Source organism: Kryptolebias marmoratus, linkage group LG9, assembly GCF_001649575.2.
Source record: "Kryptolebias marmoratus isolate JLee-2015 linkage group LG9, ASM164957v2, whole genome shotgun sequence".
Classification (NCBI taxonomy): Eukaryota; Metazoa; Chordata; class Actinopteri; order Cyprinodontiformes; family Rivulidae; genus Kryptolebias; species Kryptolebias marmoratus.
Window position 1 is genome coordinate 19,349,355 of NC_051438.1, and position 26,410 is coordinate 19,375,764.

The window sequence follows — 26,410 nt, forward strand, 5'->3', positions numbered from 1 at the left end:
CCACAGTTAAAGCTAGAGTTTTAAGCTAACATCTAGCACAATGCAAAGCACTTGGAGTATGTGTTGTGAATTAGTCTCAGCTACTAACACACCAGATTTTAGGTCTATATCTGTAAAATTGTCTAAGCTACAGCAAGTTTTGTGCTATCTAAGGTCAGTTGGCTGTGGCAGCCATCTTCGATTTGGTTGACTCCAAAAGTGAATCAATTTTAGATGTATATTCAGTCATTATTTGTTTAAAGTTTTATTGAAATTGGTCCAGTGGCTCATAAGATATGTTGGTAACAGACATACTCTTGCAAAAACAAAATTGTTGGTAGTGGACGATAACAACTAGTAAAATATTTGTGTTTTTGTGGCAACACCCCTCCGTATGCAAATATAGCAGCTGCATTGTAAACGCAGTTCTATATATTTGGCCCCAAAGTCAAAGTGTTTAGTTTGTTTCTATGTTTCAGCTTCATCAAGTGTCCATCAGGCTCCCCTTTGGCTCTGCAGCTGTATGATTACAGTCCACTGGGGAGCAGTTGGGTTTTTACCAGCGGACTGTTTATTCAAGGATAATCATCTTTGTTTCACTAACGTTGCCGCACTCCGGACTGACGCATGCGTCAATGCAGTAAAATTAAATGCATGCAAACACAACCCCCATGGGACAGTGACTGTGTGCTTTTAGATAACCCCCCCCCTTATTGTTTTTATTTTTTTGCAAGATTATAAAATGACAGCAAGCGTAACATAAATATTGTGTAATTTGTGGGGGGTACATTCCCCAAGGTTATGGCAAACAAACCGTGAAAAGTTGACACACTCAGATACGGACATAATAATGCATGAACACAAGTAAAGTGTCAGGCATATGCAGATAAGTGTAATCAGGCTGTTTGCATGTGTTAACTGATCCAACTAGCCTCTTCAGATTAACTAATGAATCGTCACTCAAGTCCATTTCAGACTCTGATTAAGATGTGACAAATCCTGTAATCGACCTTACACCGGATCGGGGTGAGAGCCGTAGATTGGGATGTTGCTGAATACGGTTGCATGCTTAGTTTCGAGTGCATACGTCTTTGTGATATTTCTGAAAGCACAAACTGAAGTTGCTCATTTGCAAAATGAGCCACGCGCCAGGAAACGGTAGAGATAAGATACGATGAGGTCAAGAGGGTTTGTTCTTGTAGATTTTGCAGCACTGAATGTGTGTGTGCTTATTGTTTTGTAATGAACTTAAAGGCCTGGCATAACTTAAAGTATATGTTGTATATGTATATACAACATATATATATAGTACATGTAGTACATAAGAGGGTATGTTTCGAGGATGACTCTCAGCTACTATCACACCAAATTTTAGCTCAATATCTTGAAGTTTGAGTTATAATCTTTTCTTTGTTTACAAATGTTGAATGGCTGTAGCAGCCATCTTGAATTGGTGTGGGTCTAAAAATGAATCAGTTGTACATATATGTTGAATAATTACTTCCTGAGAGTTTTATTAAAATCCATTCATTGGGCTATGAGAAATTTCGCAGATAGAGTTGACTCCAGTAGTTAAGGGCAAAGATTTAAGAACAGATTTTACACAATCAGTTAGCTCTCAGAGTAGAAGCTGGGAAGGACTGTTAGCTACTACCACACCAGATTTTAGCTCAGTAGCTGTAGAATGATTTGAGTTAGAACCATTTTTTTTGTGTTTTTTAAGGTAGCTTAAGTGTGGCATTTGTTAAATTGACTCCAAAGGTTAATCAGTGACAACCAATGATCACTTCCTGAGAATTTCAGCAAAGTTTGCCCAGTGATCCATTAGACATTTTGCGAACATGGCAAACAAACACACACAATGGGCAGCAAGAATAGGTGTTTGTCTGCGCCAGCCTGACTGAAAAACATCCACCTGTACGATGAAGCTTTCAAAGTGGCTCCCATCACAGCTGATATTGTTTCCCCAGAGTGACATAGCTCCAGCTTAATGGGCCAGCTGGTGGTGTGCGAAAGCTCGGTGTTAATTAGAACACCATGCTCCATTAGACACTGTCACATTACCATCAGGACGAGCAGCGGTCTTCAGCTTCATACCGCAAAAATGATGTTAGGATGCTCGTTCAGTCGGCACTAGAATTGGGCGGTCATTAAAAAAAAGGTCATGTTTTAAACATTTCTGTTGATTTCTGAATTTTAGCTTAGAGTTTTAACACTCTCACATTTCTGGGTGATAATGTTTGTTGCGCACAGCTTCACCTGACCCTACAATAAAATTTAAAAGGTCACACAGCGAATTGTGTTAGCCGGTGTGCAGCAGCGTCTAATGAATGTGTTACTTGTTGTTACTTCTGAACAAATGGGACAGCAGTCATATGAAGCTCAGCTGTTCTTCTCAGTCACAGACACATTAAAAAAAAAACATTTTAAACAATATTTGCTGTTCGAGTTTGTATATTATAGTATGTTTTCATGATAAAAATGAGAAAAATGAGTAAAGCCCATTTAAGTTGGCTAATCAGCAAACACATAAATGGCCATAACTCTGTCAATTTTAGAGATATTGAAATACAATCGGGTGTCGTAGTAGCTGGGAGTCAACACATCAGCTGACACATCTTGCAAGATCTCACATGAGATTATATCGGTTTATATAAATCTGTTCCTGCTCGTTCCAAAATGATCTTTGTGAGAAACTCTTGCGTGGAAGGCAGCGGGTGATATGCATGCCTGTCTGATCCGGTTCAGATACATTAGGCCTTCTGTATTGTTGGTGTGATGAAGCAGAGCCTCCCTCAGGTTCGGTCGCTGTCAAACCTTCACTTTCTCTGCACCAGACCGAGCGGGGCTCTTTGATAACAATCGCATAAAGCATCTGATAAATGGCGGCCAAGGTTGAATATTGGAGGAGGTGATTGTGTTCATGTGCATGCAAAGCTAGCTAAATAAAAAAATATACACACCCTCATTTTAACTCGCCGCCTCAGACCCACGCACGCTTATTTACGCACTGGCACAACCCTCATTTGCCTTTTATCAGCAGACTATCTGCCTGATTTGTTGAGGGGAGTTATTTATTTTCTTTTCCAGATAATGAATTTTGTAAGAACACGGTTTCATGCACATAACTGCTCTCTTCAGATGAGTGCCTTTCCAAAGCACTGTAAGTGCTGCACAAATCATGTTGGCTTTGAACACAGCTCAGTGTGGTGGGGGTTGTTTCTTGTACAGCAGGAGGAGACTTCACTTCGTGCAAATGAGTCTCAGCCTTTGAGCTCTGTTTGTGTCTGCTTTCAGCTGCTCCTTTTTCTCTAATTCTTCTGATTATCTGTAGTTTGAAACTCTTGCTTTTGTCAACCAAACACAGTCAACCAAGGGAGGGTAGTGCTGCTCCGCAGTAAATTTATTATGCTGTAAATGGGGCCACGGGAAATTCATCACTCCCTAATATGAGAAAATAAAACTGATAAGAAAGACAATGTTGATGTTTTGAAAACAAGCTATATTATCTCATCCTAGTCAGGCAGAACTGATAACTGTCAGAACGTCGACCCATTTTAGTTGCACAATGAACAATGCTTACAAAACATTACTTTAGCTACAATCATACGTCTGAGAACAAGTAGCTGCTTATCAGAGAATCAGTTGCGACTGGTGTATTTCAAGAAGAAGAAAGGAACATGTTTTCAAGCATTAAAAGTTTAATTGTTGCTTCTCTTTTTTTGCTTTTGCATTGATAGTAACACAGAACTAACATTAGAAACAGTTTTGATAGTTTTTTAGTGTTTCACTTTATGTCCTAACAAAAAACCTTTAGTTAAATCAGTGAAAGTAAAAAAAAAAAGAGAATAAAATTACCTGGTTGGATAACCTGTATTTAAAGTGCAAATATGTCAACCTTTAGGTATTTTAAAATTTCTTAAAGGGATTCATATGAGAGTTTTAAACTAAGATCATCATATTTGAGAAATGTTTGAGTTATAGCTGTTTTGGTCAAATCTTGAAAATAACGTGAAACTCAGATTCAAGCAGTCTCACAAGATCTCGCCTGGCCTGTTCCCGGTATATCTTTATCTTTATAGCCTGACTGTTAAAATTATTTTTTTATTATTGTAACATCAACTTATATTGAGTGCTTTGACCTATGAAAATTGAAACTTTCAAAGCTTAATTGTTGTTTTTGCTAGTTATGTGCAACCTCAAGCAATATTGCAAGATCTTACATGACCTGTTAGCACAAGGAGTATGTGTTGGGGATGACTCAAACCTAGTACCACATCAAGTTTTAGCTCAGAGTTTTAGCATTTTCTGTGTTTCCAGAGGTTGATTAGCTGTGGCGGCCATCTTGAATTGGCTTGGCTCCTAAAGTTAATTGGTTGTACAATCCTCTGGTTCACAAGATGTTTTGCTAGAACAAACAAACAAGCACACACACAAAATTTACTTTTATGTCTTTCATAAAAATTTAGCTTCCATTCTGAGCTACACTGTAGAGTAAATTTAAAGATGTCTCAATCCGATTACTGTGTCTTATATCATTTGACCTTTTAACATGTTTTAGCATCATATTCAGTTATAATAACTAAAAACAACTCTTCTGTAAATTCTGCATGAAACGGATGAGGGCAGTCAGTAATTCACAAACATATGAAATGCCTACAGTCCGCAGCTTCACACTGCCTGCTTGGTGTCTTTTAAAGGACAGAGGGGCCCTACAAACTGCTCACCTGTGCTCCAAACCAGCCGGGCGGAATGATATGGGATGGAGGTTATTAGTGGTTTCACATGTCAGTGATTTTTAGGGCCACCTTGGGGTGAAGACAGCTTGATATGCAGGCTGTAAGGTGCTGAGATTTGTAACTCTTGGAGAATGAGAATAAGAATCGAATAAGTTGTCCTGTTTAGCTTTGCTTTTTTTTTGTTCCTGCTTGAGATATCAGTTGTGCTATGCTTTCAAAGTTTGAATCTCCATAGATGTAAGTGCTTATTACTGTTAAAAAATCTAAGTTTAAGAGTCAAAGTGCTGCACAAAGGCAAAGGTTATTCTCTACAAGTTGCTATACAATCTGCTGCTGGGCGTCTGTCTCACCTATTCTCTGCTTTTTTTTTTTTTTCTCCAACTATTGATTTTTACTTTCCTCCCAACATTCAGCAAACCTTTATCCTTTTTCTTCCCCGTTGCTTCAGTCATTTCTTTTCATACGGCTCTGCGAGAAGAATTACATGTTAAAGGCTTGAACAAATGAGCTGGGCTCTCAGTAGAACATGCTGAACAGCTCATCTATAATGGTACAAGAAAATCTCTGGTGTTTCTGCTAAATCTGCAGTCCATTTACCTGCAGACAGTGTGTCTCAGCTGATTCGGGTGAAATTCGGAAATTTGCAAACCGATGCATTGTGCAAAAGAAGAATAGTCCAATACCAAAAGGACGTGCATTTGAGTGTAAATGTCTGTCTTTTCTTTGTCCTGTGCAGGTAATTGGCCAGCTTCTGTGGGATTTGATGTCACCTTTAGACGGGTTTAACTGAAGATGGAAACACTGGAGTCAGAGCTGACCTGCCCGATCTGCCTGGAGTTGTTTGAAGACCCTTTGCTCTTGCCCTGCGCCCACAGCCTCTGCTTTAACTGTGCCCACCGCATCCTGGTGTCCCACTGCTCCACCAGCAAGCCCCTCGAGTCCATCTCGGCCTTTCAGTGCCCCACCTGTCGTTACGTCATCACGCTGAATCACCGCGGTCTGGAGGGCCTTAAGCGCAATGTGACACTGCAGAACATCATTGACCGCTTTCAAAAGGCCTCCCTCAGCGGCCCCAACTCCCCCACAGAAAGCAGACGCATGCAGACGCAGCGTCCCTACACCGCCACCATTAGTGGCACTATAGCAGGAACGATCGGTGGTGGCGGTGGGACGGGTGGAGGAAGTGCCCGTGGCAGCCCAGCCACCTCCAGCCACTCCCACCCGCACGCCAACCACACTAATCACAACAACGCCAACCACAGCCCGGCGGTTGTGGCGAAGATGGATCCGCGAATCAGCTGCCAGTTCTGCGAACAGGATCCGCCACGTGAGGCTGTCAAGACGTGCGTCACGTGTGAGGTATCGTACTGTGACCGATGCCTGCGTGCGACACACCCGAACAAGAAGCCCTTCACCAGCCATCGTCTGGTGGAGCCGGTACCAGACACTCACATCCGGGGCCTGACCTGTCTGGAACATGAGAACGAGAAGGTCAACATGTACTGCCTCGTGGATGATCAACTTATATGCGCCCTCTGCAAGCTGGTCGGACGCCACCGGGAGCACCAGGTGTCCTCGCTTACCGAGCGCTTTGACAAGCTCAAGGTTAGTCCAGTACTGTTTTGTTTACAAAGCATGCAATAAGGTCATCAGCAACACTGTTCCTTTTGTACGTTTGACTCCAGTGTCAGAGCAGTACGGTAAGTCTCAACCAGTGGGGCTTAAAAATAACTATAATTTATTGTTGAGCATTAAGGTTGTCCTCAGTTTTTTACATTGAGGTTGCAATTTGTATTATTTCTTTTTTTGCCCTCTACCAAAGGCAAAGTGGCCTCACATAATATTTTTGCCCATCTCTGTATGCATGTGATTGTTTGTAGCGTTAGCAAAATATCTCATAAATCACTGGACAAATTTTAATGAAACTTTTGGAAAGCAATGTTTTGGTGTATATCTTCCATTGACTAACTTTTAAAGACAACCCAATTCAGTATGGCCGCCACAGCTAATTGACCTCAGCCAACACAAAAATGGCTATACCTCTGTCAATTTTACAGATATTGAGCTAAAATTTGGTGTAGAAGTAGCTAGATGGCATCCTTTAAACATACCCTGACCATGACATCTCATGATATCATATGAGATTGCACATAATGTTGTTTTCAAGATTTAATCAACATGAGATAATTATCATCTAAAACACTGGCATTAAAGGCAGGGGATATGCATTCCTTCAAGGGATGCTAGGACTTTAATTTAGATATACTCTACTTTGTTATTTCTTTCTGTCCAGTTTCTAAACTGTGAAACTTAAAACCCATCCATTTCTGCCTTGGGACTGTGTATTTCTGTTTGCTGTAAATGTTCAGAGTGAAAAAGATTGCATTATGTATTCCAGCTTTTGTTGAGTAAGAAGAACAGAACAGATCACAAACAGAGAAAGAATCAAGGGAATGGGATTGATTCGCTGGTGAGAGGGCAGAGAAAAATGGAGACCAATACAGAGAACTGTCATTATAACAGTCCTGGAACTAGCATTCCCTGTGGCCACTGAGCTTTCAGAAGCTCGATGTAAAGAGGGAGACTGCTGAATCAGGGCAACAAACAACAGAGACTAGGCAGTCGCTGAAGCTAATTCCTCCACCAAAGGCTTAAAGCAGTGAGCTGGCACCAATCAGCTTTTGTCTTAAATGTTTGTTGAGTTCCTTTTACACATATTGTATGTATGACAGTCTTTGTTTGTGTTTGGCATCTGTAAAAAGTGCTTTGCTTTAATCTGATTAAAGTTAAAATCTGTATTTCAAGGGGGATTCAAGAAAGTGGTATACAAAAGCTGCAAAGCAAAATGCACAATACTCAGAGGAACATTCATACATACAATCTTGTAAAATGTTGTATAGAAGGAAATTTAGAGCAAATACAGGGATTAAAACTGATTAACATATGTTATCCTAAATAGAGTGCAGTAAACGACATTTAACAATTTAGGCTTGGGTATTTCTTCTGGTGTTCTGAAATATTAGAAGTTATAAATGGATCTGCACTTGTACTAAAAATCAGCATGCTATTGTATTTGATAACTTATTTTCTAAAGATTTTAATCATTGTTAATCATTAATCTCACTTCTTTCCAAGACTAATATATATATTTTTTATTATTATTTATTTTTTGGAGTGCATAGATGTTTCAGTGGTTTGTTTTTTGTCAAATTAAGAGGATTGTGTTCTCTGTGTGGTTTTGTTCTGCTTCACTGAGAAAAGCAAGGGTGTTTTTTTAAATAATGGTCTCACATTTGATCTCTGTGCCACTCTAAAGTATAATAGGGTGGGTGGAGGATTATGATAGCTGTGTAGCATTGTGGCATTGTTAACTGTCCAACAGGAAGCCATCTCATTGCATCTCAAATGAAGACAGCAGCTGTAATGTTCTCGATGGCTCGGAGTGTCCTTTTCATTTTAGCAAAAAACGCAGTCTTGCGTTTTGCATTATTGATGATTTGCGCTACCAAAACTAAGGCTGTCACTTTGTGTTTTGCTGCACTGTGTCAGCAAAATTCCTGTTCAACACCTCTCGCTGAGTGAACCCATGTGGGCGAAGGGTTTATTTTCACTGATGTTAGCCGCCTTATTCTCCTCCGGCCGAGGGAGGGCTTACTGTAAGTTGTTTGCAGTTCCCTCATTTCCTCCCCACTTCATTGGCTGGCTGTGATTCTTTTGAACGTTGCCCAGCCGAGGCTTTGAACTTTTTCTGACTTTGAATCTGCCCCAAATCTAGGAGGAGAACAACCCAATTCCAAGCTCTAGTTAACTCACCAGTGGCAGTTGTGGCTAATTTAAATCTTCGTCTGTCACAGAGTAATTCTACACACCCCCACACACGCGGGGGGGGGTTCTTCCTTCCACTGCTCTTTTTTACTCGCTATTCAAACTTCCTTAAAAAATTAAAGATTGAGGTTTTATAGGAGTAGTTTTCTACAATCCCTTTGTAAGCTTTTCAAGTCGGTCATTACTGCATATCAATTAATAATCGTATTCAGTTGCCTTTTTGACCTCTGACTCACTCTGTTTAATCCTTGACTCCATCATCACCCTCCACCTTTTATCCTCTTTGTTTGTTGTGTACCCTTGCAGCTATACAGTCACTATAATTACAGTTTAATTATTGGCAAAGGTGAACATCCCTTTGGGGAAAAATGAGATGTTTCAGAAGCAAAAAACTTCAACAGCTGTGTGTTAAAGGAACAATTCAGAACTTTTGAAGTGAGTTATTGTGGAAAGATTATGAACAATTAATATCCAACCTGTTGTTGACCTCATTGAACTACTTTAGTTTAGAGAAATAGAGATTAATTCTGACCAGACTAGCTAGCTAACAGCTAGTTAGATCACGGCAAATACCAAAGTGGATTGCCACCATCTTAAAATGAATCAAATTTTTAAAGATATTTTATGGTATTATAAAACAGCATTCAGTAGAATGCTTTTTTTATTATTACATTTTTTCATCAGTGTCAACTTAACATTACATGGTTATTTTCATATTTATTGAAGTTATTTGTAAATTGTAATTAGGCTAGCAGCTAGCTAGCACTGCAGCCTGGGGCACTTCCAGCAGGAATATCTCTGTCAGAAAAAACATTGTGTGTAAAAGTTTTTGCAGTGTGAATGATTTTAAAATAGCATTTGCTTGAACTGCTATGAATATTTTGAGATTTGAGTTGTTTTAAGATCTCAGCAGTCAATTTTGGCCACAGTCAGATTAGTCCTTAGCGTGTGAGTTCAGTCAGAATTGAGCTCTGTTTCTCCAAACGGATGTCGTTCAAAGAGCTATCTACAACAGGTAAGATATTATTTGTTTACAGTCTTTCCTCAAAGCCTCTCTTCAAAAGATCTGAACTATCCTTCAAAGGCAGAATGTGTCACAACTCCAACTGTAAGGAGGTGAGGTATTTCCACAGAGAGCTACTTTACTCAGGCAAAGAAATTGATATCTTATGTTTCAAAGACATCAGTGATGTTTTTTATTTTTTTCCCCCCTTTGGATAAGCTTCAAAGAAAGCAGCTTAAACTCAATCTAAGACTTTTTGTTTTTACATAACCAGGTTCACTAAACTCACTCATGCTAAAGAAGCCTTTTATTGCCGAAGTGAATATCTCATCAATGCTGCTTTAGAGGCTCGTTAAAATGTAATTTAGAGAAATTTCAGGGGCAGACTAATGTTTTTTTTTTAAAAGGCTGAGTACACAGATTCGCGAAGCTGAAATGTGCACTAGTTCCACAAGCCTAATAAATGCAACACTGCAGGTGAAATATATACTGGCCGTTGAATGCTGAGGTTAATGCATAGGTGGGCTGCTTTACTGTAACATAACTCTATGACAAATTAAAGGCCTAGCACTCCTTGAAAGAATGGATATCATCCTCCACTTTTATGCCAGAGTTTTAGGCTTGTGTTGCGTCATGACAAGTTCTATCTACTTTAGTCAAACCTTGAAAATAACATGACGCACAATCTCATGTGATGTTGTGGTACCTTGCATGTAAAATTCAATGGGTTAAAGCCATTTTTGTGTTGGCTTAGGCTGATTAGTTGTGGCAGCCATCTTGAATTGGGTTCAAAAGTTAATCAATTGTAGATGTAAATCCAATCCATACGTTCAGAAGGTTTTATTAAAATATATCCAGTGGTTTATGATGTATTTTAATAACAGAAAAAGCTTATTCCAATAGGTAATGCAAGGTTTTAAACACAGATTTTGTGTGATCCATAGTATAAGCTGCGGATCACTCTCAGCTGCTGCCACACCAAATTTTAGCTCAATATTTGTAAAATTGACTGAGTAATAGACATTTTCGTGTTTGCTAAGTTCTTTCTTGCTGTGGCAGCCATCTTGAATCAGGTTGACTTCAAAGGTAATGATCACCCAGTGAGAATTTTATGTAAGTTTGACTAATATCTGTTCAGTGATTCATGAGATGTTCTGCTAACAGTGCAGACAAACAAACACACACATACAGACACGAACAGAAACATTCCCTCTCCTCTTCTGCCTTCGGCGATGGGCGATAACTGTAGATCCAACCTTTAACTGGACTGCATCAGTTCATCCTCTACCGCTTGGCTGTGTTTATCTGATTAGTTGCTTATCTAAAGTAAAAGGTGGGGTGACATGTGGTAGGAAAAAGTGACAAGTAAGGACAGAAATGGAGGAATGACTATCAATGAACCACATGAAAAGCTTAAGTTCTCTTCCTCTCCTCAGCTGGAGTGCTGGCTCTTCCCTTATAGACTCTCAGGCTGTCGAGGGTTTTAAGTGTGAGTGTGTGTGCGTTTTGGCATTGAGTGCTAATGAGCTGACATGGTGGAAAAGCTTGTGACAGAGCTGACTGTTAGAATGACAGATAAAGTCGTCGGATCCTCAGCCTTCCCCAGTCGGGATTTTGTTGTGTGAGTTTCTAAGAACTTGGCGTAGTCTCGCACATGTTACAGAGACGTGCGTGCAAAACATCGGAGAAAATCTAAAATTGCAAAACCTCTCCAAGTGATTATTGGATTAAGAAAAAGGCGAGTCGCGACGTACTTTCTGCAACCTCGTCCTCTCGTCTCCACCCGCTCTTCATTTCCTCCGTAGCCTCCAGCCTCGCTTCTTTTCCTTTATTTCCACCGTCTCCTTCATTCACCCCCCCTTCCCACTTGTATTTTATGCCACCCCTCACTCACCCCCTCCCCACCTAAACTCCTTGAGGCACTGTCTAACTTTTTTTTTTAACTGCAGCGGCTGCTTCATGTCTGCTCCTGCTGCTGACTCCACTCCTGCTGTATTTACACTCGTTCGGCTCTTTTTTTGAAATCCCGAGGCGAGCTTATGCACATCTACATGAGAAAAAAGCACACGTGCAAAAATTTATGCGCCCTTTATTGCATCAGCACCTGCAAAACGCACTGGTAATTTAGGCGAGAGCAAACCTGATCTGATTGATCAAAAATATCTCATGAACCACTTGGCAGATTTTATCACCGGATATACATCTACAACTGATTCACTTTTGGAGTCAGTGCAATTCAAGATGGTTGCCACAGGTAATCAATATATGCAAACACTAAAATGGCTATAACTCTTTCTGTTATACATATATTGAGCTAGAATTTGATGTAGTAGAAGCTGAGAGCCATTCACAACTCATACGCTGAGTGTGGCATCTTGCGAAATTGCATGAGATTGTGCAGAATGTTCTTTTTAGGGTTTGATTAAAACGGCAACAACTCTTCTTAACAGTAGATGATCTTAGTCTAAAGTTTTGGCATGGGAGGTGGTGGGCGATATGCATTCCTTCAAGGAGTGCTCAGCCTTTTGTTTCATTTTACTCTTCCTTCCACTCCATCCATCACTGTCATTGTATTGTTCCCACTTTCTCAGTTTTAGTTTTTATTTGTGTGTGTGTGTGTGTGTGTGTGTGTGTGTGTGTTTGTGTGCAGACAGACAAACCTCATCCTTCCCACCTGCTTTCTGTCGCTCCGTTTCTTGTCTCTGCCTCATTTGGCGCCTGGCCCGTTTGTCTTGTTTCCCCATTGCTCCTTTCTGCCCTCAGTCACCCACACACACACACACATACCGCTGCATCTTGTTGCTGGCTGGCAAAAGAAACCCCCTCAGCGGGTTTGTGCGCCTGAACTTATGCGATTTTCTCCAAATATACATGGCTCAGAGCACACTTGTTACAGGTATGCGTGTGAGCACGTGTGGGTGTGTGTGTGTGTTTGTGTGTGTGTGTGCATCAGAACAGATGATATCATTGAGAACATGTGAGGAATGACCGGAGGCTGAGTGTGCGGTGCCGTTTAGAAATCACAGCTTTATCTGGAGAACAGTGCGAGATGGAGCAGACCAAAGATGCAGTGGGAAGCTTTTAGCGGCACCATTTCTCTGCCTACACACCTCAGCGTGCACGCCGGCCGGTGTGTGCATAACACTCATACCTCAATGTACACACAGGCAGGCTTGATCAATTCACAGGCATGTGTTGATAAGAGCATGTCACAGCAGCTCAGTTTAAAAATTTAGTGCGATATGGAAGGGGGTGGGGGCATATTAAATCATCTGATTCAGCTGCAGAGTACTTATGTATACTTACTTACTTATACATGCAGCCCAATTACCCGAGCGCTACCCTCACCCCCTCAACCCCAGAACAATTTAAGCTATGTGGAAAGATCCATATGAATGTCTTAAGTAGCATAGTACCATATAGTACCATAGTACACTCAAAGGAGATTTTCTGCTATATTCTCCCATATTTTTCATTTTAAATCAGCTGTGTGAAAAATTGATGAATTAAATTTAGTAAATCTACCAAAAAATAAGCAAAATCTGCCATAAAATTGTGTTTTCAGTCACTTATTTATAATCTTTTTTTGTTTTTGTAGCTAACTTCTTATCCTTTCCTACACAGCTTCCTGTCTTTAGAAATGTTTTGTGTGTTTTGGTCACAAAGTCTTTAACTTCATTATTTTTGCTCACTGCTGAAAGGCGAAGATGGAGCAGTAATGTTTTTTCTCTGTGTGTCTTTACATGTGTGTTCTGAGGTCTGTCTGTTAGCAAAGTATCTCATGAACCACTGGACGGATTTTTACAAAACTTTCAGAAACTAATCTTTGGAAGCATATCTACAACTGATCAACTGATGGAGCCAATCTGATCCAAGATGGCTGCCACAGCCAACTGATCTTAGAAAATACATAAATAGCTATAATTAAGTCAGTGTTACCAACATTGTGCTAAAATTTGATGTTGTAGTAGCTGAGAGTCTCTCCCAACATTTGCCTTATGTGCTTCACATTCTGTAAGATCTTTATTGAAGCTCACAGAAATTATTCTTATTATTTTTACAACTGATTACCTTTTGGAGTCAGTGCAGTTAAAGATGGTGGCCACAGCTAATCAACATAAGCCAACACAAAAATGCCTGTAACTAGTTTTACAGATATTGACCTTAACTCTGTGGTAGCAACTAGGAGTCAGTCACAGCACATACTCGAAGCGTGACAATTCTTGTATATGGTATAGTAGATTGCATGACATTGTGCACAGCATTGTCTATGATCAAAATCTCTACAACCTCCTCGTTTTACAGCATAAAAGCTTAGTAATTCTTCAAGGAATGTGAGGCCTTTAATTATACAGATTAGTTTTAGCGTCTTGCCGACAACACGTCAAATTTTATCGTTAATTTTAAACATATAAACTGTTGGAGGGAAAAAAACGCTAAATATTAACTCCAATTTGGGTCATACCCTGCAGTTTTTTCATCTCCCTGTTTGTCACAGTCAATGTTTTCTCTTTTTTATTTTTTTTTGTTGCAAGGCTTAAAATTAGAATTCGGGCTGTTGAAGGCGTGCGTGTATTTTAGGGTAAAGCTGTAAGAAGCTGACAGCATAGCAAAGCTTAGCTGAGCTTCTGACACTTTTGACACTCAAAGAAAATCATTTTAACTAAGAAAGCTGCTAAATGCAACTTCTGGATTTATGTGAGTTCTGCCACAAAAGTACTTCAAGAGTCAAGTTTCGGCAAGTTCCCCCTCTTTTATTTCATATCTGTGACCTTATTTTGTAACAGTGGCCACGTGTGGATTTATTTATTTATTTGTAGTAACGCATGTCAAATCTTAAAGAAAATAATAATTATTTTATGTATTGTAGCATGTTGTTGGCAGTACTGATAAAAAATAAGATTTTTTTTCACTTTAATCAGTGCTGATCTTATTCTCTTTCACTTCCAAGCATTTTTATTCCACCCTTTCATATAGTTCCTCATTATTTTCCCTGTATATGTGATGAGTAAGCTGTTCCTGGTATTAATCTGGAACCGTTCATGGTATACATCACATTTATTGAGGGAGAAGAAGTGACTCTGTTTGAGAAAAACCGATGACACATGCTGTTTCCAAATGGGATTAGACGTAGAAGATGAATTTTGTGTAGATTTGTACATGTATGAAAGTTTTGATGAAGTTGAGCATTTTTGTTCATACAATAACTTTCTTTGTCTCATCGTGTAGTCATGGGCGCCTGAATCTCCCAGAAGCTGATTTTGTTTGGGATTCAGGGACAATAGCCGAGCAGCATAACAGGAATATTTGTTCTGAACCTGGAATGTCAGCACCCTACTTCTGAGTTAATTGGCTCACACACACACACTGAATATGGTATTTTTGTCAACATGTATACACAAAAAGGGACCTTGAGACACTGTCTGTGTGGTGTGCCAAGCTTCGGCGTGTGTGTGCGCACGCTTCCTTCTCGTGTGTTTTGTCTGATGAATTCTGCGTGCTGTTGTGAGGCTGCCAGGCAGGAACAGTTTGTCACCGTTAGGAAGATGCTTAGTTTAAACTAATGACTCCGACGTGAGGCAAACAGCACGTCTTCACCCGCATGAGAACAACAGAGACCTCCAATTCAGCCCCCGAACTTTAAATAGAACATTGATTGGTGTTCCCTGAGGTGCTCGCAGCAAACAATGATCACAGTTTCACAACAGTTTTTCAACATTAAATCAACTCAATTATGTGGTAGTGGAATAGTAAATTTTATGTCACCGCACTGGGGGTTTTGACTAGAACTTCTGAGTGTCTTAGATGTAGTAGTCTTTTTAAAGTTTCAATTTGTGCTTTTTCTTCTAAACAGATCATTTGTTTTTCCATTTGTAAAACAAAAATTTCCATACAGCTTAGTCTAACAAATGCTGAGATACCCATGTTGGGCAAACAGGCAGCAAGAACAGCTACAATATTGACAAATCAAAACAAAGAGAAGGAACCGATTTAGCTGGGCTAAAGATTTTTCCAAAACTTGTTTTTCCTCGGTACCATTTCCAGTTGTTTTTTCTCTCATTTATTCACCGACTTACTACATGATCAGAGTTTATTGGCACCGGGATCTGAATGAAGTGCCTTATCTGGAATTCACACACCACTGAAATCTGGAATAGTAAGAACAGAGCCATAGTAAACATACAGTCATTATTCTTACTGACAAAATAGTCATTTTTAGTTGGAAACCCATATATAATTTGTCTAATCAACCAAATGAATGTATTTTAATCTTATTAATAATGAATAATTTTAAAGTTAAAGATACAATTTGGCACTTTACCTAAGAGTTGTTTAACTGAATAAAGATTGAACGCCAAGATCCACTTCACCCCTTCCACTTACGTTTTAGCCCTACCTCGACATTTGCACATTCATGCCTGTTGGGGGGTAATAGTGTCAAAAAAATTTTTGTGATATAAAGCAAAAGTGAAGGAGCAGGGTACACTTCAGTTCAACTCACAAATGCTGTTATTTTCTTATTGAAAATATTTTACCATTGTAATGTTTAGTCAGATATATTTTGAAATATTTTCTACTATCTTTGTCAATTATTCTTAACAAGCATAGAAATAGCACTGTGCTTCTCTAATAAAATATTTTTCTGTCACAACAGCTACTGTAACATCTAGTTTGGTGGGTGGAAATGTATTTTGTTTGGCGTTATTGTCAGTCATCCCTAAAAACTACAAAAAATGGTGAAAGTCATCTTGCATTTCTCAGTTAAAAATGCTTCTTCACAAACTATGTAATGTGTAGTTAGTGCATTCCAGTGTTTTGCATTAGGTGTTGTTCTCTTCTTTAAACATAAAAAATAACATTCGCAAAGTCTTTGAGAGGCTTGATTATTAGTTTTACACTCCATGTGTGAGCATTTTGATGTTCCACCTGTGTTACATAAAAAGGAATCAGCAGCAACTGATGTTGTATCAATTTCCTAAAGTGGGATCTCATCTGGCAGAGAAATTAATTTACTGCTACATTTTGCAATTTAAATAAATTTAATTAAAGGCCAAAAATTAGAGGTAGAGGTGGGAGATGGGATAATGCTAGGAAATGAGATTTGGATCTAGTTTTTCAATATGCAATTTGTTTATACTGCAGATGCTTAATTAACAATCAAATCTGGAGCTGACAGCTTTTAGAAAACAAGTCTAATTTACATCCTTCTCTCTGTACGTCTCTTCTGATTGTACATTCAGTGGCTTCTCTTCTTGGATAACGGTCCACTCAAGTTTTGGCTGCAAGGCTTCTGGTTTCCTTTTTAGCTGCTTCACTGCTGCATCTGCTTGAATAGAAACCACATCATGTCTCTTTGATCAGAGAGCCTAACAGTTCAATGTCTCTGGCTGTTTACAGCGGCGAATGACTCTAACTGGATGTAAGCCAGTAGTATACACAGCTGCTTATGTTAATGAAAGACCAACCTTGCTTGTCTGCTTTACAAATACTCTCAGTTTAACATCACCACTTTTTTTTTAAGTCCCTGAAAGGGTATTTCTGTTCCATCTACCACAAGGCTGCACACAAGCTGTAGACTTTAAAAAAAAAACTCTGATGAAAGTAACAGAGAAAAGGAGTTCACTGTGAAGGCCAGGCCGAAAGAAATCACTTAGCTTAGAAAAAAAAGATGAAACTAGTGAATGTTGTGACAAATTCATTTGAAAAAGTTCAAAAATGCTTTCGTGCTAATCCCCTCACTGATTTTCTCCCAGTTGTGCTAAGTCAACATGATGTTTTAGTTTAAACATGCAATATAATGTGCATTTGGTAATAATCCTTATTAAACCTTATTATTATTGTTAACTGCTGTTTGATTTGATAATATCTTTGTTATAATGTAAACGCAAATCAAAGAAATACAGTTTTGAAACTATAGATTTGTTTTTTCCATTTTTTTTTTTACTGCAACTCAGGATAAAAAGTCTCTTAGCACAATAACCAACAGCTGGCCTCTGTCTTTACTGGGGCAGATGCAATCGGCAGTGATGAAAACATGTCAAGTGGGTGGGCGCTGTACTTTTCACCCCTTTTTTCCTGGTCGTACTCTGTTATCATAAAGACAATCGAGGCTTCTCTCCTCCGTTTATGTCTCAAGACTGTTTGTCATTTCAGCTTTAAACTCCCATCTGTCGTTGTTCACAACCAACATCGTGTGTTTCGATTGTGATGCAAAGAAAGTTGCTGGCTTTCATTCATTTCAGGAGCAAAACTAGACAATAAATGTTATATTCTGTTTCAGCCGATCAAGACCTTGAGCTCATGAGTTTCAGTGACTGAAACTGAACTTTAAACAGCTCATTTTACCACCCAGACTTTTATTACAGAGCTTCGTTGTTGTGATGAGTTTGAAATGCAGCCTGGTATTGTCGGGCGGAAAAAAGTAAGCGTTTCGCTAAAAAGAAGAAACGAAAAGCTCCATAAATTCACAAACTCTGACGGATCAGAGCAGCCAGCAGTTTGTGCCATCCACAATTTCCAAAGTGTTTATTCTTTCACCACACTCCATCTTCAATGAGGTATGGTTCAGAGAAAAAACTAAAATGCATCTTTTTTTTACATTAGGTTGTATATTTTAAATCCCAGTATTAAAGGTTTAAATTATTTGCAAGTCTTCATTTGCAGTTTGCAGTTGTTGCTATTTTATGCAACCAGCTGTAAGAATCAGTTTTGTACGACTGATCATAAGATTTATTTTCTGTCTTTTAATATGAATGTCCATTTGGCACAGGAGATGAATTTAAATAGTGTCTCTCCACAATGAGACGAGAAACTGACTTTGCAAACTGGAATTATTGCTGAACTTGTTCATTTCATGTGACAGAGGGATTGGGAACACAAGTTAACAGCACTGTGGCCCCGAAGTCTGGCTCCAAAAGCCGATGAGAAAGGAGGGCGCTGATGCATACTTAATAGCATGTAAGGATTCCTTTATGGTTTCTAAAAAGGGACGTATCACCCATCCTTTCTATCCTTTCAGGCCGCTGGTGGTGACAGCAGGAGTTAGCACCCTGTCCTTTGAAGTTCCTCAGAGAAACAGTGTGGCTGAGGGCCTTCATGCTGTGCAAACACACACACCACACACACACACACACACACACACACACACCATCCTTTTATTCAGATAAAACAGACAATATGAAGATTAGTTTCTTGTGGTTTTTCACATGCATGAAATTTTCACATGCAGATATTTTTTTACTAGCTACACAAATAGCAATGTTATTTCACTATAATAAGTATAAATAGCAGGTATTTTCCAAAATCTACATACATCTGTGGGTAGCAGCACATAATACAGATCCAAAGGTACTTGGTAAATACTAAACAAATATCTGGTAATTACAAGGAACTTTACTGTTTCTTACAGGGTTTTTACTTAGTACTTACCTGGTACTTATAGGTTACCTAATTGTTACATATTGGTACATACCGGATACATATCTAATACGTACCGGGTACTTACAGGATACTTACCTGCTTTATACCAGATACATACATGATACATATTGGGTACTTACCTGGTACATTTGGGTACTGTGATGTACTATGAAGAGACTTTTAACCTTGTACTCACAGGGTACATACTGAGTACCTATTGGGTAATTGCAGAGTACATATTGTGTACCTAAACTGTATTTACTGGGTACTTATAATATATGTACTGAGACTTACAGGATATATAACAAGTACACACAGATTACATACCAAGTATTTACAGGGTACACACCAGGTACTTACCTGGTACTCATGGGGACCAGGCAGTATTATGAAGTGATGTACTTACTGGATACCTAACATTACCTAGTACAACTAGGAAACCTGGTAGATATCAAGGAAATTGTTACAAACCAGGCACTTACCGAGTACATATAAGGTACATACCTGGTAAGTACACAGTACATACCAGGTTGTATTATGTATCGCTACTCATCTCTGCATACTGCAAGCATGCTCATCCAAAAGTCCCTGGCTGGGATCATAGAGCATGTTTTCTCATCAGCTCTCTTCTTTATTTAGAGAATTCCCTGTGGAGTGCTACAGTCATCAGAGCTCAGAGAAGCCAGTAAACTCATTCAATTCATTCATTTATTACTGAGAAGTTTATTGAGAATGTGACAAACCATGCATCTGGTTTGTGGTTTTATATCCCCGGTTCTGCATGTGACTGAATCATTTCTATTCATCTGGCACAGGATTTTATGTTTATTTCTAAAAGCTTCTGTTTAGTTGAGGCCATACAAAGGAAGTTTAGCTCCCCAAGGAGCCACAAAGAGGAATTTCTTCCAAATAATAATGGCATAAAGCCAACCTCACTGAAGGAACGCAGGGAATGTGCTTCTCTTGTGATTTCGCAACTGGATTCTTCGCTTTTAATCTCCTGCTGCTGAAAGACATTGTTTTTGCCTGCGTTTGTGTGCGTGTGTGTATGTTTTTTTGTCTGTCATGTTAGCAAAATATTTCATTAAGCAGTGGAGAGATTTTAATAAAACTCTAACAAAACTAGCCAAACTAAAGCAAAGCTGTGTCAGTCATAAAATGATAAAAAATATCTCTGCTGGTATTTTAGTGACCAAAGGTTATGGCATGAAAAAAATATTTCTGTTCAGGAGGTCCTTGACCCTGTCCTGGAAAATAAGCAGGCAGACCGTGATTCGGAGGAGAAGCTGTCAGAGCAGGAAGACAAGCTGAAGGGAAACTCTGACATGTTTCACAGCATCACTCAGTCATACAGCGTGAGCTCAGACCTACCTGTAGGCAAGCAAGAGGAGCTGGAGCTTTTTTTTTTTCCCTTCAAACTTTTTTTTAACCTGAGGCACAGAAATCTTATTAGTACTGGTCAGGGCTGCACCTTGAAACTAACCTCAATCAGTAACACAAGCAGGCAGAAGATCATGAGGTGCTGTGTGACTGGGAGAAACTACCTATAATAGGATTAAACATTAAACAATGATGAGTAAATCATCTGTAATTAAAGCTGTAATGTTATGATAATTATGGAGATAGATAGATTGATAGTTTTTTATGCAGCATAAATACAGTAATAGTTCATCATCCCCAACATCTACTCTGACCACTAACACATCTCACAAGTTCTCACAATATCACAAGATAGTGGATAACATCATTGACTAAGTTTGGCCAAGAAAAGACGGCTGTTCCTTCTCAGCATGAGATTATTTTAGTCAAAAACTTTTGAATGAAAAGCAGCAGGAAATATGCATTCCTTCAAGGAATGCTAGGCCTTTATTTCTATATAAAATTGTTGCAGTTCTACAGTTCTGTTTCTGCTTTGGTCCTCAGCAAAATATATTTCAGTCATTAAATAAATTTCAGGCGGATAAACTCAAGCAAAGAATACATGTTTATTAAAGGACAAACTATTGTTCACACCTTAAATTGTTTAAACCTTCTGCAGGAACTTTGCAAACATAGCTATGCCTAAATGGATGGCGTCGAGACTTGAAGCACTCAAACGTTGTTGTTCAGGAGAGCAAGCCAAAATATGTGTATAGGTTTGTCTGATTTCTTGTGTTGCCAACTGCAGGCTGGGAAGATAAGAATCTGGATCTTTTTCTTTTCCAAATATTCCTGCAGGGCCCCTGAGGGTGCCTCGTGTTGATGGCCAAAATGAAATTCTCCAGTTGGAAGTTTGACAATTGTCTTATTGTGGTCTCAGGATGGGATTACCACTGGAAACAAAGGCAATCATAAAACTTTTTATATATATATATAACTTTTGGCTGTTTTTCTACTTGGTTGTTTTGTAAAACCAACAATTTTCAAGCATTTACTCGCTCCCTTAAGTCCAGACGTCAAGGAAACATTAAGCTGCACAGCTTTCCGCACACACTCTGAAGATTTGTGCAAATCCGAAGCAATGTATAAATGTGCCGGACTGAGCTAAACCCTGTCAAAGTAAGCAATATTAGAAAAAGATGTGTAAATTTTAGGTTCTGCAGAATGTCACTACAAAGCACAAATGCTGTGTCTGAGCTGTCAGTTGCCTCAGTTGTTCCTCACAAATCGTGACTCAGAAAATGAAACGTTTTGCTTCAAGATGCCCTTCAGCACACTAAATTTCATCCTGTACTCTGACCTGGGATTTTTGTTCATTTTTAACCGCCTGCTGAGAGCGCCGGGTTTGTTTGCTCTCAGCAAAGCGAGCCGCTCGCTGCCTTTAAAACCAGCTCAGCAGAAAGAATTAAACTAACAGAGCAGGTCATATCCATATCATGCTCCGACGGCACCCATTCTCGCTTTTTTTGTAGCCAGTGAGCACAGACTCTTCTGGGCTTTAACTAGAGGGGAACAAATGTAAATCTTTTGGCTTAAAAAGCATCAATCACATTAGATTATTGTTACTGCTGTGAGAATAAAGGTTTAAAAACATGAGAGTCACAGCACCATTACACTCAAAGATGATAGTCTAAAGGGAGAAGGGATTCATATGTCAGCCCTAAATAATTAAAGGTCAGAGAAAAAAAAAGTCATTTCAAAATGGCCTTCTTTAATATAGCTTTGATTGTCACTGATATTCAGTAATAAATCTGAATAAAAGACACAAAAATGGATGTCAGAGTTAAAGGGAAAATGCTTAAACATTGATAGAAAAGAAGAGGAAATTGTAGGGGAGGAATGAGAGATCAGAGGTGGCAAAGAATGGAAAAACAAATAGTGAAGGCAGGAAATTAAATGATAAGGGACTCAGCCGTGTCAACATTCAAGGCGCTTCACTCATCATCACTTGGGATTTAATAGACGAGTCCTCGCCTATACCCTTCAAAACCGCCAACAAACCCACAGGTTAGGCTTCAGCTGTCAACACAGCTCATCTATCATAACACCTTTTTTCTTTTTTTTTGCAGAAAATTTGCCCTCCTTGAAGAGAGTAATTGTTTATGTCCTAGATTTTAAGCAATCACTTGACACCCTTGTTATCTAGAATAACAATGAGGCTTCTGAAGAAAAGATATTTAAAGAATCTTTCATCGTGCAAAAGAGAGGTGAAGCAATTCAGTTTGATTTGCAGGATAAAGCCTATAAATTTCTTGTGCATATGAAACGACATGGCCTAAAGCAGTTGTGATTAGATTTTTTTTTTTTTATTGAGACACAACAATATTGACTCTTTGGCTCTGAATCATATAAAAACTTTGACTCTCTCTTCTGTTTGGTAAATACTATGGCGTGCCAGATACTTAAAGCAATGGTTAATATCTTTTGAAGTAGGTTTCTGTAGAACAATTACCACTTACTTATCGGTTGTAGACAACTCTTTGAACAACCTCCATTTGGAGAAATGGAGTTTATTTCTGACCAGACTGACAAGCTAACAACTAGTCAGAGAGGAGTTCTGATCAAAGTGGTCCCCAATCTTGAAAATGTCATAGCGCTTCAGGCAAACTCGACTTTATAAACCTTTACATTAGTGTCAGTTAGCGGTCAAGCACTATGAATTCTTCTGTGGCCAATGCTGACATTCAAAAATCAGGGGAGACAAAGAATGTTTTTTGTGTGAGACTTTTCAATATCCTGTAAATTGCATTTGTTTTAAGACGACAGCTCACCAGTTTGGTCTTGGCCCCATTTAGACCAGCTGTAAGCTTTTCAGTCCAATCAGAATAAAAGTTCATTTCTTCAAACACAGGTCGTTCAAAATAGTTATCTACAACATATAAGATATTAATTGTTCATAGCTTTTTTTCCAGGACTCTTGTAAAAGATCTGACCTACTTCTTTGCCTAGTTTTAGCAGAAGGTCTGACACCAATAAGATTAATCTGTCTGTTGTCATTAAGACTGAATTAGTTTAATATCAAACCCTTTGTTGAGAGCAAAACATTCAAAGGAAACAAGTCAAAGTTCAATTTCCTGTCAACTGCAAAATACAGTAGGAGTTGGGACTGAATGGACCCAAAGCACCTGGCAGTCCCCAGTGTTCATTTTATCCACTTTAAGACAGACTGCAAAGATGATCATAATGGCAGTGAGACCAATTTTGGAGAAATCATTATTGCCTCCAGCCTGAATCCTTCGCCACTACCAGTTCTCAGATGGGGATAATGGATTTGAGTTGCCGATCAGCTCAACCAGAAAGCCCTGCATACTCCAGTGTTTATGAAATGCACATAAATTTTCCAGAAGCAGAAATGTGCTCCGGTCCCCATGTCGTAAGTGAGACCATCCGGTGCGTCACTTTTGCCCTGAGCAATGTGGTAAAACACCGCCAAGGACTCTCAAAGCTGCAGAGCCGCGATGAAAACCTCTCAGCTGTCATGTCAGTTACTCACTACGTTTTCACAGGCAAAGTGTACAAAGCTTTCAATCTCTGCATCCCGAGGGACTGAAAGCACAGTCGTTCTTTCTCGGTGTTTCCCAGAAGCTTTTGATAACGATGTTTCCCTCTGAGATCAAATCTAAAAAGAGACGGCAAGCAGAACGTGGAGGTGATAAAAAGCAGGGAGGACCGAGATGTTCACCAAAGGTGACAGAAAATGTGAACTATAGGTTTGTCTATAGTTACACCTATGTATTAAATTTACAAAACCTTTCAACCTCTGACAAATGTTGCTTCAAATACTTTCCAAATCTATTGACTAAAGCCTGGTATTATTGAATACTAAAATATTTGACATTAATTGTCCAGATTTTTGAATCCTTTCCACTTGGAACTCTAACGTAAAACAACAGTTTCAGATTGAAATAAAAAATCACCTTCCAGGAGGAACTTAGATGAGCAGGACGAGCTCTTCTTTGGCTGTCAGCAGAAGCTGGAATATTTTCCAAGGGTTTGTTCTTCGTTTGTTTTGTTTTTGTTGTTTTCAGCACCCCTGAGGCGCAGTCACTGAACAAAGAGTCGAGAAACACGCTGAACAGTTTTTACTTTGCTCCTTTCAAGGAGTGAATACCAATCACTGTATGCATCAGAACTACAGAGGTCGAAAATCACATAATTTAGAGGTTTGACTCCCCAGTGTACACTGAATGGCTCACAGATGTGATTTGTGGTACGAGGTTTTTATTTCTCAGAACTTCAGATCAGTTTTACCCTATTATCTATCCCTTAGCTTCACATTGACCTCAGAGTCGGGGGCAATCACCCAAAGTGGCACATAAAGGGAACTTATGTCAAGCTGAATCCAAAACTGGAGAGGAACAAGTTGACAAACATGATATCAGGCAACAACAGCTTCCTAACTCGACAAGTTCCAAGTCCACATTTGTCACTTTCATTTAAATATAGCTTCTTAGACATCTCCACACCCCTCTGCTCCTCACTTTGGTTGGATGCTTTGGTGCTTAAAGGCTTAAGAGGAGATTTAGTGAGAACAACACCTGGGTTTTAGCACAGCATTCTTTTGGATCAGCTAACCAGGCATTGCTGACGGTTTTGGGTATCTTGCTTCTGTGGCAATTTTAATGCTCAGTCCTTGAGCTCAAAAAGGATTAAGGTACTTAATCAGAAGCAAACTCTGATTTTGTTTATTAGACCAAAAACTTTAAAAAAAGAAGTTGGTATAAGATTTATAAGGGTTCAAGCCAAATTGTCAAGCTGATATGAAAATCCTTTTGAAACTAAGCATTTTGAGAAATGCAAAACCTTCCGTCCCCGCACAGTTAGCCAATCAAGCTGGCTCTGGTTTTATTAGCAGCAGCCAGTTTTTTTGCTGTAAAGACTCACGAACATGATTTCTAAACACATTTCTGCTTGTTTACAATTCCTGGAAATCTTTTTTTTTTGTCACAAACATTTTTCTTCATTTCACTGACTCAGTTCCATGCATTATTCTGTCTGTTCAACAAGTCTCTAAGGAACACTTAATAGAATGAGTCAGACCCGACGCGTTGCTCACTATTAGTGGATTCTAGAAAATAAGAAAACACAAAGCGACTTGTGAATCAGCTGGATAACCGTATTATGCTGTTTGTGTGTCACGGTGTTTCTTGCTGTTAGGACTTCTTTCTTTTGTTCTGTGTCACATCTCACCCTGTACTTTGGTTTTAATCATTGTTGGTGTATTTCCTATATTTGTAAAGAAAATGTACGGTTGCAAATCACATTTCATCTCAATTAAACTGAATGTGCTTTATATTTCAAGAGCACGCAATCAAATGTAGGCACCTGCAGAAAGATACGAAGGGAAAAGGTTGCATAGATAACACAGTAGAATAATAAATGAAAGCATCATCATATCAAAACATCCACGCCAGTCACAGTAAACATACCACGCTGAAATTCAAACATCGAAAACAGAATCAATTTAAAGCATTCGCGTCAAACTGTTATAGTATAAGTACAAACACAGGAAAGCACACACGCACACACAGGCTTGGGAGAATATTAATGCTGGTCCTTAGTTTGAATTCTGACAAAATACACACAAACCTCAAACCAGATTATAAATTCTTCAAGAGAGCTGGACCACAAGACCTGGAAGCATCCAGAATTTGTTATGATCCAGGCTAACGCTAACTTGTGTTACCTCGTCAATAGTGGTGGTAGTGATGATAGTTTGTGGTCAACTGTGACAAAGCAAATGGTTACTTTGTTTGCTGAGTTTCTGTTTTGGAGCATTTCTCACTTTAACTTTTCTTTTTTCCTTTTTTTTTTTTTTTTTTTCCGAACTCCAAAACATCAAAACACGCCTACACTCATTGTTTCCTCTACTGCAGACAAAAATCTTTTGTCTTTAATCTTTTGCAAACAAGTATCACAAAGTGCTTTACAAATAAAAAATAAAGAAATAAAGTCAATATAATAAAAACAGGGCATAGACATTTAACTTTTGCACTCACTGTGCATCTACATATTTTTTTTAAGT

The 26,410-nt window shown here is 39.0% G+C and overlaps 1 protein-coding gene across 4 annotated transcripts in view; it reads left to right on the top strand.

The window, feature by feature from the left end:
* mid2 (midline 2) overlaps window positions 1–26,410 on the top strand; it is a 149,956-nt gene that overhangs the window by 74,576 nt on the left and 48,970 nt on the right. For all 4 annotated transcript variants that reach the window (XM_017434339.3, XM_017434338.3, XM_017434341.3 and 1 more), the window contains one exon: window positions 5,455–6,323. In XM_017434339.3, coding sequence (XP_017289828.1) covers window positions 5,511–6,323 — 813 coding nt within the window. In that variant the 5' untranslated portion in view covers window positions 5,455–5,510. The remainder of the gene's footprint in view (window positions 1–5,454; window positions 6,324–26,410) is intronic.